Source organism: Acomys russatus, chromosome 19, assembly GCF_903995435.1.
Source record: "Acomys russatus chromosome 19, mAcoRus1.1, whole genome shotgun sequence".
NCBI classification, from domain to species: domain Eukaryota; kingdom Metazoa; phylum Chordata; class Mammalia; order Rodentia; family Muridae; genus Acomys; species Acomys russatus.
The window spans coordinates 63,325,966-63,338,231 of NC_067155.1; the positions used below are offsets into that span (position 1 = coordinate 63,325,966).

Below are 12,266 nucleotides of genomic sequence, written 5' to 3' on the forward strand. Positions count from 1 at the left end.
TGTGTGTCTCTGTGTCTGTGTGCATGTGTGTGTGTGTTTGTGTGTCTCTGTGTGTGTATGTGCGTGTGTCTGTATGCATGTGTGTCTCTCTCTGTGTGTAGGCCATTTACAGTGTCCATAGAGCCCTGCAGAGGCTGAGAGGAGACTGATGAGGGAAGGAGGGGGGAGGCCAGGAGAGCAGGACAGACCAGGCCTAGAGGGCTTCGTTTGATGGGTGGCAAGATGCACCGTTAAGCTTGTGGGAGCTGAGCAGGAGAGGTACAGCTGGCATGCCACCCCAGCCTGTCCACTCCACTATGGCGGAGATGTCCTCTGCCTTGTCCTACAGGAGTCTGAAGCTGAGACATAGGATGGGCACTCAACGCCACAGTCAGGGGAGTGAGGAGAGTGATGAGACACAGTGGCAGGGAAGCAGAGAAGCTTTGGCTGAAGTGGGGGTGGGGCCAGGGCTCCCAGCAGGTTTCCAGCTATATCCCTGGGGAGAAGAGCTCAGTCTAGAAGCTTCTCCGGGCTCATGATTTCAGATGGTTGGTTGCCTGGCTGCTTGGCCCCAGGTACGTGGGGAGAACATCACTGTCGCCGGAGTGTGTGGCTCATGGCTTGTGGGAGGCATCAGAGCTTCAGCAGGAAGCAGCCTGCACAAGTGACTTGTGACCACCAAGTGACCTAGCTCCCCCATCTAAGCTGTGCCTTCCACAGTTCTACCAACCGTGTCTTCATGTTTGAGCTCCACCGATTGATTAAACCATCCTTGAAGGCAGAGTACCGATCGCTGCTTTCCAAACGCCCACTGGTGGCAAGCTGCTCTCCAACCCCACCCCCAGCCTGTGAGAGACGCTTCTCGTTCAAACCACAATGCCACCCTTGGAGTGTTGTCCCTGACAGTGTGGGCAGCACAGTCTGTTCTGGGTTTTCCAGCGTGCGTCACAAAGAACTCAACAATCACTGAGTCCTCAGGCTGATGCCAGGGAGTGACCAAGCAGAGACGGGAATATGGGGATGCTATGACTCAGCAAATAGAGATGATGGGGTGTTGAGAAGGTGTGACTCAGCAAATAGAGCCGATGGGGTACTGGGAATCGTGGCTCAGCAAACAAAGATAACGGGGTCCTGGGAAGTTTGATCACAAATAGAGATGATGGGGTGTTGGGACGTTGTGACTCAGCAAACAGATTTTTACAATTAATATAAGATAATAAGATACCAGGTATTATATTATATGAGGTTTATTAGAAGAGAGTGGGGAGAGAAAGGAGGAGGGGAGGGGTACCCCAGAGACAGAGACATAGAGAGAGAGAGACAGAGGCAGAGATAGAGGAAGCAAGAAAAGGAGGAAGAGAGGGAGAGGGAAAGGGAGAATGAGGGTGAGAGAGAGAGGGAGGGAGGGAGGGAGGGGTGAGGTAGGTCTGTCCTTCTATGTACTGGGCAGGGCCACGCCCCCATGGCAGGTAGGCAGTGACATCACAGGTAGGCAGAGTGAAGCAGAATTCTAACATTCCTACCTTTTCCTATAATTTAAAAAACGAGGAACGTTAGATTGTGTTTATATGAGGTGAGATATATAAATGTAGGTAAGGGAGAAAAGAGAGGGAAGCAAGAGCAACAAAATGTCCAGATGAAATGGTGAAGAGGAAGGAAAAGCTCTGTCTGGAAAGTTCAGGGTAGAGGCAGGCTATGTCAGCCATGTCCTGCAGCAGGTAGGGACCGAGGAATGCTGGGAGAACCTGGAGCTGTCTGCCCTGGGTCTGGAGCACAGCATTTCAGCCTTTTGCCAATGGATAAGGGACAAAGTAATCATCTTAACTACTTCCTGCTGACAGTAGGGCAGCGACAGGAGGTCAAAAGGCTGAAATGTTGGCCAGGTTCAGGGAGAGCAGGCTGTTGCATTTGTTGTCCAGGGTCTGAGAACACCTGTGGCTGGGAGGGGCAATGCGGGTCCAGCTGACGCCATCTGTGAGGTTGGGCGGGAGCACCTGTGGGCAGCTGCTTTGACCCTGTCCTGGATGTAGGAAATCTGGCAGGATACTGGAACATATATGTGGGCAGAAGACAAAGTTAGTAGGTTAGGGAGAAAATTTCCTTTAAGTGTACATTTGAAACTCTTGGGAGAGCAAAAAGAAAAGGCTTAAAAACAAGGAAAGAGACAATGTTTGAAAACTGTGGGAGAGCAAGGAAAAGGTTCCTTCCATTTTACCCGATTTCTGACAATAATTAAAACAGTTTAGTTTGGGATCTGTCCCAGTTTGGTTGCAGAGGCATGTAAGCTTAGAAGCCCTTAATGTGGGCCTAGGGATTTGAAATTCTCCAGAAGGCATCCCAAAGGCGTGCCAGGAGGAACAGGCGTCTGAACGTTTCCCGTGGGGAGGTGAGGCCAGTAGTCCCTTAGGGCATCCCCAGAATGGACAGTGACTCAAAGAACAGGTGCTCAGACTGGACAGCGACCAAAAGAGCACAGCTCTGTCGCTGAGCTGGCCTGGGGACACAGCCACCTACCTAGTGCACTAGGAATTTTTGGAGGCCAAGTGGCGCCTGTGGGGGGTTGAGGGGAGTGACTGTGCAGTTCTCATCCAGTGGGAGCTGTCCTAGGTTAGCGGGCAGGGCCAGCCACAGTTGTTGACAGTCTCTCGGACAAAGGGAAGCATTTACGGCTTAGGAAGGGAGAACTCGGCTGGTGTTGGGTGCAGAAAGGTGGCAATCACGTAATTATGTGAGGGGAGTCCCAAAAGCAGCGAAAAGGGGGAAAGAGTGTCGCCCCCAGAGATGGGTGACAGGTAGGAAACTTAGGCTGTGGATTGGCAGTGCTCGTCTGGAGCCCACTTGACCTGAGAGGTGGGTTTCCTGTAGCTGACAAGAATCCTTTTAAGTTCATAAACAGGGATAAACTTAGCATCATCACCGTTTGAAATCTGTAGGGAAATGAACATCGTTGGACATGTGCACACTGTAGGCAAAGGCAGTGGACATGCAGCATGGTAGAGGCTTGGGGGAAAGACATTAGCGTTAAGAGCACACACACTCTGGGGTGAGCTTAGGAAGGCTTAGGCAGCCTCGCGGATCTTGCCGACATCTGTGGAACGGAAACGTGCGGAGGACAGAGTCTCCTGTAGAGCAGAAGGGAAAAGGCTCACTTGATCCAGCATCAGCACACACCATGAAAGAGGCGCTTCTTCCCTCTATTCAGAAGACCAGCGGTATATAATTTTAGCACAATGAGAGACATTTTAAGGAAAAGATGAACAAAAGGAAATTTAGAACCTTGAGCTTAGAACTATGAAAAGATCATATAGTGGAATGCTTTTACCGTAGTTAGATGAGTGAACCAGAGCTCCATTGATCAGTGTCAACCCTCGGAACAGTTGACACAGTACCATAGCAACAGTACCATAGCAACAGGGTGAAGAAAGCATCCTTTTAGACACGTCCACCTTCATAAATTGCATTTATCAACTTTAAACTCTTTCTTAGACCTTCTAGCACTCATAAAACACCTTCTCAGGCTTTCTAACATCCACAACTCGTGTGTATCAGCCTTAAAACACCTTCTTGGACCCTCCAGTATTCATAAAACACTTTCTTAGACCTTCTGACATTGATGACTTGCATTTTGCCAACTTGAAACACTTTCCTGGACCCTCCAACATTTATGAAGTGTCTTTTAAGATATAAGTAAAATTGTTGTAAGCAAATCACTGTCTTTTAGCTAAAAGAATGGTAAAAGTCTGGTGGCAAGGTAGACTGTATCTAGACTTGACAGTTAAAGTTTGGTCTCCTGCATAGGAAGAGGGCTGGGAAGGTACCTGAAGCCTTCCATGGTAGGATTAATAACATCACATTTAGAAAATGGAGTTAAACATGTTTATAAGGCAGTGATTTAAGTTTTAACATTGTAAACAAATGGATGTTAATACAGCAGAACATTATAGAATAATTTAAAAGCCAAACCCATTACCCAGGAAGCCTATAGTTGAATCTAGGGGGACAGGAGGAACAGCATTTATTTACTTGTCTAGGAATTAGAAAAGACAGAAATTAGAGACAAAAACATTTTGGATAAGGTAGAAACACGATCTCGAAATAAGAAGCACTTTGAACCAGGGTACAATAAAATGGTTTCTTTATCTAAAGGAAATTAATAGAGATTAAGTTTTATATATGGTCCAAACATCACACCCATTAAACAATCGTATGATTTTTTTTTTCCTTTTTGAGAGCAGAAAAACAAATCAGAGACTTTTAGCTGAGAGCCAGACATATTTGACTCTCTCAGGCCACAATTGACAGAGCTAGCACAGCTGTCAGTCGCTGGTCACCCTGTGGAGGAGGTTGACTCCGTCCCTGGCCTTCCCTGGCTCGCCTTTGGGTAGGCGGGGCTTAGGAGTAGGGGTCGAGCATGTGCACCTCCAGTGAATCTCTGGCCGACCTTCAGTAGGAAGGACCAGGTCAGCCGAGGGAAGCAGGCGGCAGTCATGTGGTTGTCTTTAAAGACGGCACCTAAGCATGTGGATTCCCTTAAGGATTGCGCGGAGCAACCAGTGGCAGGCAGATTTAAAAATGCTATCAGGCTGCAGTGACTGAGGGTGGTTGAGCACAGTGTTCCAGGAGGATTTCCCGAGATGTGCCCCGGGGGTGGGGCATGGGGGGTGAGCAGCTGGCCATACAGGAGCAATAGGGCAGAGAGTGTACCTGCTTGTGGTTGGCAGAAGGCGGCCATGATTGGCCTCCCTGGGAATGGAGGTAGACCATCTACAGCAGCTGCAGGCCGCCAGCACATGCGTTTTTGAGCATTTGGCAACCCAGTCAAAGTGGAGAGAGAGCTGTGTGTGTATGGTACCCCCAGAGGAGCCCACCACCGGTGGAGAAAGGAAGGGTAGCGGTTCGGATTTACAGATTTGAGATTTATAGGTAGCTTAGGTAGCTTTGGATGGGATGGTGCACACAGGGAGAGCCAGTTTTAGAGTGTAGCAGCAGAAATTTACCTCAACTTAGAATCAGTCCTGAAAAACTGGTGGGGAAGGCTTCCTCACAGGTGGCTCCGGGCAAGAGAGGCTAGGTTAGTCTGAGGTCCCATCGGGGGCCGGTGGGAAGCGGAGAGCAGCGGAAGTACTTAGAGAAAGGAATTTGGTTCTTTTGGATTTTGTATCTCGGGTTTCAGGCACCAATTTTATAATTAATATAAGATGAGAAGATAATAAGATACCAGATGCCAGATATTATATTACATGAGGTTTATTAAATGAGCATAGGGAAAGAAGGAAAGGGGGTGGGATACCCCTGAGACAAAGACAGAGAGAGAGGAGGAGAGGAAGAGGAGGAGAGGAAGAGGAGGAGAGGAAGAGGGTCGAGAAAGACAGGGAAAAGGAGTAAGAGGGCGGGGGGGGGGGGGCAAGGTAGGTCTGTCCTTTTATATACCAGGCAGGACCACGCGCCCATGGCAGGTAGGCAATGACATCACAGGTAGGAGGACCAAAGCAGAGTCCTAACAGAGATGGGCCATTGGGAAGGGTTAAGGGTCAAGGTTCAAGGACCAAGTGTTGTCACAGAAGATCTTTGGGTCGGGGAAGAACCGAGGCTCCACAGCGCCTTCACCTGATTTTCTGCCTCGCCAGTCTGCTGCTGACATTGGACAAATTCAGGAACTACAGACACAGCTGGAAGAAGCCAAGAAAGAGAAGCAGACGCTTCGGGAGCAGGTAAGAGCTCCCCCCGTTCTGCGGGGGAGGGCAGGTTCTCCCCGAGCCCTCAGGACCACCCAGGCATTTGCTCAACTTGAGTCACATGCCAAGTGACTGGAGAAAGTCCTTGTGCACAGAAGGACAGATCCAAACTCTCACACCACAGCCGCTTGTTCCTGTGTTCCCCCCCTCCCCCAGACAGGCCACGCACCACTCAGTGCAGCCTTCTTCCTGCTCACTCCCCTCTCTCCCTCTGAGAAATAACTCCCCAAAAGAGAAGATGTATGGAGTCCCGGCCGCACCTCTTCAGGAGGTCTTCCATTGGGGCCCCATCCCTCTAAGCCTCAGTACCTAGCAGGCCACGTTTACCCACAAGCCTCTCATAGCCCTGCCAGAGCTGATGCGCATGCCCATCAGAGTGGTCAGGTCTGCTCACACACCCAGGTGTTGAGCCCGACAAGGACAGACCCTCTGGCTGCTGGCCTCTGGAAGGTCAAGCAGGAAATGACACAGCCAGGCTCACATAAGCAGAAAGCAAGTTGTGAGCTTGGGCTCCCAACCTCCTTTCTTCGTTGTGTCTTCAGGCTCAGGGATCTCTCCCTTGCCAGCTTGGCCCTTTATCATAGCAGGAGAAGGAGAAGAAAACAGTGAATGAGCCAACAGGATGTGTCACCTCTCAGCATCTGCTGTCCCCTACCCCCCGCGGGGCTACTGTGAGGGTTGACAGTGCTGGCCTGTGCTGGCAGAGAGCCAAGTGGGGGGTCTCCGGTGCCAGTAGCCTCCTCTGTGCGCCCCAGCTGCAGGTGGCCCAGCTTCGCATCCAGCACCTAGAGCAGTCCACCGTGGACCGGGCCATCGTCAGCAGGCAGGAGGCTGTCATCTGTGACCTGGAGAACAAGACGGAGTTCCAGAAGGTGCAGATGAAAAGATTTGAGGTACCTGGGGCACATAAGCCACCGGGGTCTGGAGCCGGGAGTGCAATGGGGCTTCAAACTTGCTAGTCATCAGGGGTCCGCATGCCTCGCTTGGGATGCATCCGACTGCGGCATCAGTTCTTGGCCCTTCCAGTTTTTTTTTTTTTTTTCTCTCCTTTTTGTACATATTTCCTTGAGCCTCACGTGCACTCATCCGTCAGGATCTATGGGGTCTTTATTCGGTTCTAGCCATAGACATGGATGCCAGGAAAACCCTGATAGTGGAACCCAAAAGACCATCATCTAAATGTAGGAGAACCTGTGTCCCGCTACTGAGGGCTGGGGCCACTGGAGATGCTGTGACGATTTCTCCCCCCCCCCCCCTTCCCTCTCACGGTCTTTAAAATGGAGCCTAGTGGAACAGCTTCCCTTTGGGCAATGTCTGACCCTGGGTCTGTCTCCTCCATCCACGGATCCCAGAATGCTCAGCAAGGCTTGAAATCGGCACGGGGCTCCCGCCTGTGTCAACACGCTGCTGTTTGCCCACCGGGACCCTGTGGATCGATGGGTACCGGGCTTGTTGGCTGCCTAATGAATCCGAATGGCCCTGGGGTTTTCCTAGCATTTTATAAGTGCCTAGCATCTTTTTGTCTCTGTCTCTTTGTTATGTATGCCAGATGGGCTTCTGTTCCCAGGGAAGGCAGGACACTGAGGAGGGTGAGGAGGGAACTCACCCAAGGCCCAGAAGCCAAATGTTTGGTTGGACTGGAGTGTTAAGGCAGCATGGCTCCCTCCCTCCCTTCCTGCCCCCCCTCTGGGGTGTCCCTTCACTTCCTAGACCTTGGCGGGGCAAGGATTATCAGACTTGCCCCTGCAGCTATCTGCACCAGACTCTGTCTGTTAGCATGTTAGATCCAGGCAACGCCCTGACGTACAGACAGAAGAACCCCTACCCCAGCAGCCTCGTCATCTAACTTGGGCCATACATCAGGAAAAGGGAAAAGGCAGGATCTGAACCCAGAGCCCCTCGAAGGCAGATTCTCCATGTGTCCTTCCCATAGCATCGCAGAACAGTTCTTATATTCCAAGTGAATTCTTATTCTAGGGGAGGAAATAACAATTTTTTTTCATTTTTCTTTCATCTCTGAGAGTATAATCACATAATTTCCCTTTCCTCTCTCTGTGCCCTTCCATGTGTCCTTCCTTGATTCTCTTTCAAATCGGAGGCCTCTTTTTTTCCCCACTGATTGTTTTTATATCCATATATGTATGCACACGCATATTCCTAAACATAACCTGCTTGACCTGTGTAATATTACTGTTGTGTGCGTTTTCAGGGCTGACCGTTTGATACCGGCTAACCAGCCCGTGCGCTCTCTTCCCTGAAGAAGACTAAGAAAATATGGTTCTTAACTGGGTCACTTGACAGGAACACGCAGAGGCCCAGTGAAGGCTCCCACTTTGTTGAGGCCTTCCTTTGGGCGCCTGGTTTCTCCATCCGCTGCCCCCCCGCCCTCAGGTCCTGGTGATCCGCCTCCGGGACAGCCTGATTAAGATGGGTGAAGAGCTGTCCCAGGCAGCCAAGTCGGAGGCCCATCAGCGGGAAAACAGCCAGTATTATCAGCGGCGCTTGGAAGAGATGAAGGTGGAGATGCAGGAGCTGGTCCAGCGGGAGGAGGAGGCCGGCCGGCGCTGCATGGAGCTGGTGAGACCTGGCCCTGGTGGGCTCCGGTGCGACTGAGCATTTGGGATGAAGTGGAAGCTTCCCTGTAGGGCTTAGGACCGCCTTCTTGATGGTGGGTTACCAAGGAGAGTGAAGCAGAAGGCAATGGGCTGAGAGACAGCGCTGCCCTTGGCTGCAGACTCTTGAGGCGCAACCAAAGCTGGCCATCGGCCTCTGCTTCTGGAAGCATCTGGACTCAGGCCGGTGGTCTCTGCCTCCTATAGGGACTGCCAAGGACAGGGTGGCCTCAGGCAGCAAGGATGGTAGCGCAATGTATTTAATGTGTGTCTTTCCTGGAGTCTCAGCACCCATCTCGGCATTGGATGCTCTCTGCTACAGTAGTGTGTAGAGAGGGGAAACCGAGGCTTCAACTGCTGCTTGTGGTAAATGTGGATCCATTTCTGAGCTCAGAGCAGAGATGACAAATGTGGAAAAGAGGTGTCTGGAGCACACATAGTGTGCCTGTTTTGAGTGAAATGCTTCCCGTGGACATCCCATGTCCACTGTGAAGACAGGGAAACTGAGTCTCTGGGCTATTTGCATGCCAAGCTGAGACGTAGAGAAGACAGTTACTCTCCCGAGGGCATGAGGGCCTGTAGCTCTAGCCACAGTATTAGTCACACTAGGTCTCGTTATTCACGGCAGGGACCAAGAACACTTTTTAATTTGTTTTCCGCCCTGTGGGAATTTCCTCCACCTTTTGATGTATTATTCTAAGGATAGTTTCCTGCAGGGATCACAGGGACATGACAGCATCAGTCTCGGGGACAAGGCACGCCAAAGTGTTCTACAATGAGGGGGGTGCCCAGCACCCCCCTTTGTGCACTGTCATACAACGTCCAAGCAGTCAGACCTGCACCGTGCCTGGTGCTGTCCCTGAGGTCTCCAAACTGAGGTCATTTCCCCTGGCCTACCCCTCCCTCCTGTCACTGTGACAGGGCTTACTTACCCACTGTCCTCCACTGCAAATGAGCGTCTCAAGCAACCGTCCTCCACAGCCGGGGCTGAGCTGTCAGTCCCACCACGGACAGGCCAGCTGCCTGTGCAGTGACAGGCGAGGTACTGTACAAACACTGAGGTCCCCAGACAAGTCCAGCTCCCTGACTGGAGTTTGCTCTTCCACTCTGAGGTAGAGAACAGCAGGGCTCATTAGCAGCCTTGTCTGTGTCAGCTCTGGCCGGGAGAGAAGCACCCTAACCTTCATCTCCCCGAATGTCTTTGTTAGCTGGCTTGTCAAATGGTGGGTTGACTTCCTCTCTGTTTCCTCCCCCCACCCCGCCGTTCCCTCCGTTCTCCCCTCTGTGCCTCCATTCCTAGGGTAACGTGCAGACCCTTAGAGACCCTCAAGTGCTAGAGAGATTAGACAGATGTTACTGTCGTAAAAGCCCTGGGCAGTTTGGAACTTCTCAGAGCAACCTCAGGATATGTGCACCGTGGGCATCATAACAAGTGACTGCAAACTGGGTGTGGTTAAAGCTTTGGCAGATGCTGTGGAGATCAGGGTCTGAACCAGGTCACACTCACTCTGAAGACCCCTCCTCCCCTGCCCACCTCTGGGCTTTCCCTGCCTCCTGGTGGTGCCAGGCCCTGCCGATGGCAGCTAAGCTCTAGTCGGTGGCTCCATCTGTCTCTACACATCTTTTTGCCTGAGGGTTTAGGCCTCAGCTGATCCTCTGCACTCATCAGGACAGCTACCCCTGGATTCAGAGCACACCCACAGAGGCTGTATTACAGGTCCTGCAGATAAACTCACGCTCGCAATCCTGGGTGGACATGGGTCAGGGAAGGCCATCCCAGGAGTGCGTCTCATGGCAAAGGCATCTGACTTTGGTCTTCTTAGAGTTTCTGAGGTGGGTGAGCAAGGCTCACAGGGACAGGTTAACTAGGCAGTCGGCAGTGGGTTACTTCCATCTCTGATTCTGTGACTGACATACCCAATGGAGACAGCCTTAGCTGGGGGCGGGGGCTTATCTTGGCTCCAGTTGTCAGGGCTCTCAGCCCTCATGGCTGGGAAGGCACAGGGCGGGAGCCATGCATGCAATCTGTGACAGTGGAGGCTAGTGACATCGTCTGTTCAGATGATGCACACACCTGAATCAGGGAGGAGTTTAACCTTCAAAGGCCTCACCCAGTGAGTGACCTCGGGCCTCACAATATAAAGGCTCAAAGTAGGGCCACAGGTTGTGCGGGGGGGCCCCTGAGATTAAACATGAGCCTCAAACGGGCATTTCCAACTCAAGCCACCACACACACACACCCTCTTACTAAGTGGATGTCTCCAGATTACCAGTATGTTCTTGGCTCTGAGGATGCTGTGGTAAAGGGGAAGAGGTCTGGCCTCACACACGTGCTCATGGGCGCAGTGAGGAAGGGGGGCGGAGGGGGGCGTCTCAAGCTCCCCACTGTGTGGAAGCCCTGGAGAAATGAAAAGCTCATTGGCGTTTGGAAACACATTGTTGCCGAGGCTGGTCATCCTGCAGTGGCGTCCTGGCACTTTCTCAGAGACGCCATTCCCGCTGCTCTGGTCAAGGCCCGTGGCCAGGACCAGCACATCCTCCTGTATCATCCCCTGACACTCCGTGCAGAAGTCAAAGCTTCGGCTCATTCGTGCCTCCAGAGTGACTAACGTGTGTCAAGCATCATCGTGGCCTAGGCGTCCTCAGCCACCAGCCCACACGTGGGAGGTACAAAACTGTCACAGCTTGGGTCCTGGCCTTTCCGAGGCAAGGTGTAGTGGCAAGGAGTCAGGTCATTCGGGGCATGCCCCTGAAGGGGATATTGGGGTTCTAGCCCCTTCCTCCTTTTTCTCTTTGCTGCTTGGCATCTGTACGTTGAGTAGCCATCATTGTCCTGTTCTCCCTACAATGTTACAGAGCAACAGGCAAGAGGCCACTGACCATGGCCTCTGAAACAGTGAGCCTAGGGCAGCCTTTCCTTCTTGCTGTTTGTTTACCTCAGTTTTTTTTCCACAGCTGGTTAATACTGCTCTGTTTTACACAGATGCAGTTTCTCTACAGGGAGAGGTCAGAGCACTCACAGGCAAAACTCAGAGTCAAGTCCCACCTAGCACTGAGTCTTCCTCCAGCACATCAGCACATATACATGTTCTAGAGCAAAGTGTTGCTCTCCTCACTCACCATTTTTAGAATTAAAGTCTCCCAGGAAGGAAGAAAGGTAATTTCCCAACTCTGTAATTCAAGCATTCATTCATGTAGCCAGCCATCTCCCTACCAATCCATCCATCCACCCATCCATCCATCCACCCATCCATCCATCCATCCATCCATCCATCCATCCATCCATCCACCCATCCATCCATCCATCCATCCACCCATCCACCCACCCACCCACCCATCCACCCATCCACCCACCCATCCACCCACCCACCCACCCATCCACCCATCCATCCACCCATCTATCCACCCATCTATCCACCCATCCACCAATCCACCCATCCATCCACCTACCCACCTACCAATCCATCCCCTTGTCCACTCATCCACCCATGTATACATACATATATACATACACCCACCATCCACCATCCATTTATCCATCCACTGTTCTCTCAGTTGAGTTTGTTGACGTATTGACCCTCAGCTCCACCAGGCAGGGGACATAAAGGGGCAGAGGTGGGATGTGGCCCAGGACAGTGGCATCTGGGATGACAGAGCTGGGGCTGTTGACCTTGTGTGTCGAGCACCGAAGCCTTCCCCGAGATATCTCCATCCCTTCAGTCCAGCCCTGCTGAAAAATGACTCTACTGTGGGAGACCAAGGAGGATTCTAGGCCCCTGGGACCTGTGAGCCATCACAAGGATGGTGATGGATCGGCCGTCTGCATACCTTTCCGCCTATCCCCGGCCAGCTCCATTTGTCACAGCTGGTGTTGGTTTAAAGGGCTGTGAGCTGTTGCATGTGGGTGATTGATCCCCCAGCTGGCTCACCGGCACGTCCA

General features: G+C 51.9%; 1 protein-coding gene across 1 annotated transcript in view; it reads left to right on the forward strand.

The window, feature by feature from the left end:
- Myo18b (myosin XVIIIB) overlaps positions 1-12,266 on the forward strand; it is a 200,747-nt gene that overhangs the window by 124,857 nt on the left and 63,624 nt on the right. The window contains 3 exon segments of the mRNA XM_051162160.1: positions 5,607-5,690; positions 6,470-6,607; positions 8,106-8,291. Of these exon segments, the coding sequence (XP_051018117.1) occupies positions 5,607-5,690; positions 6,470-6,607; positions 8,106-8,291 (408 nt within the window).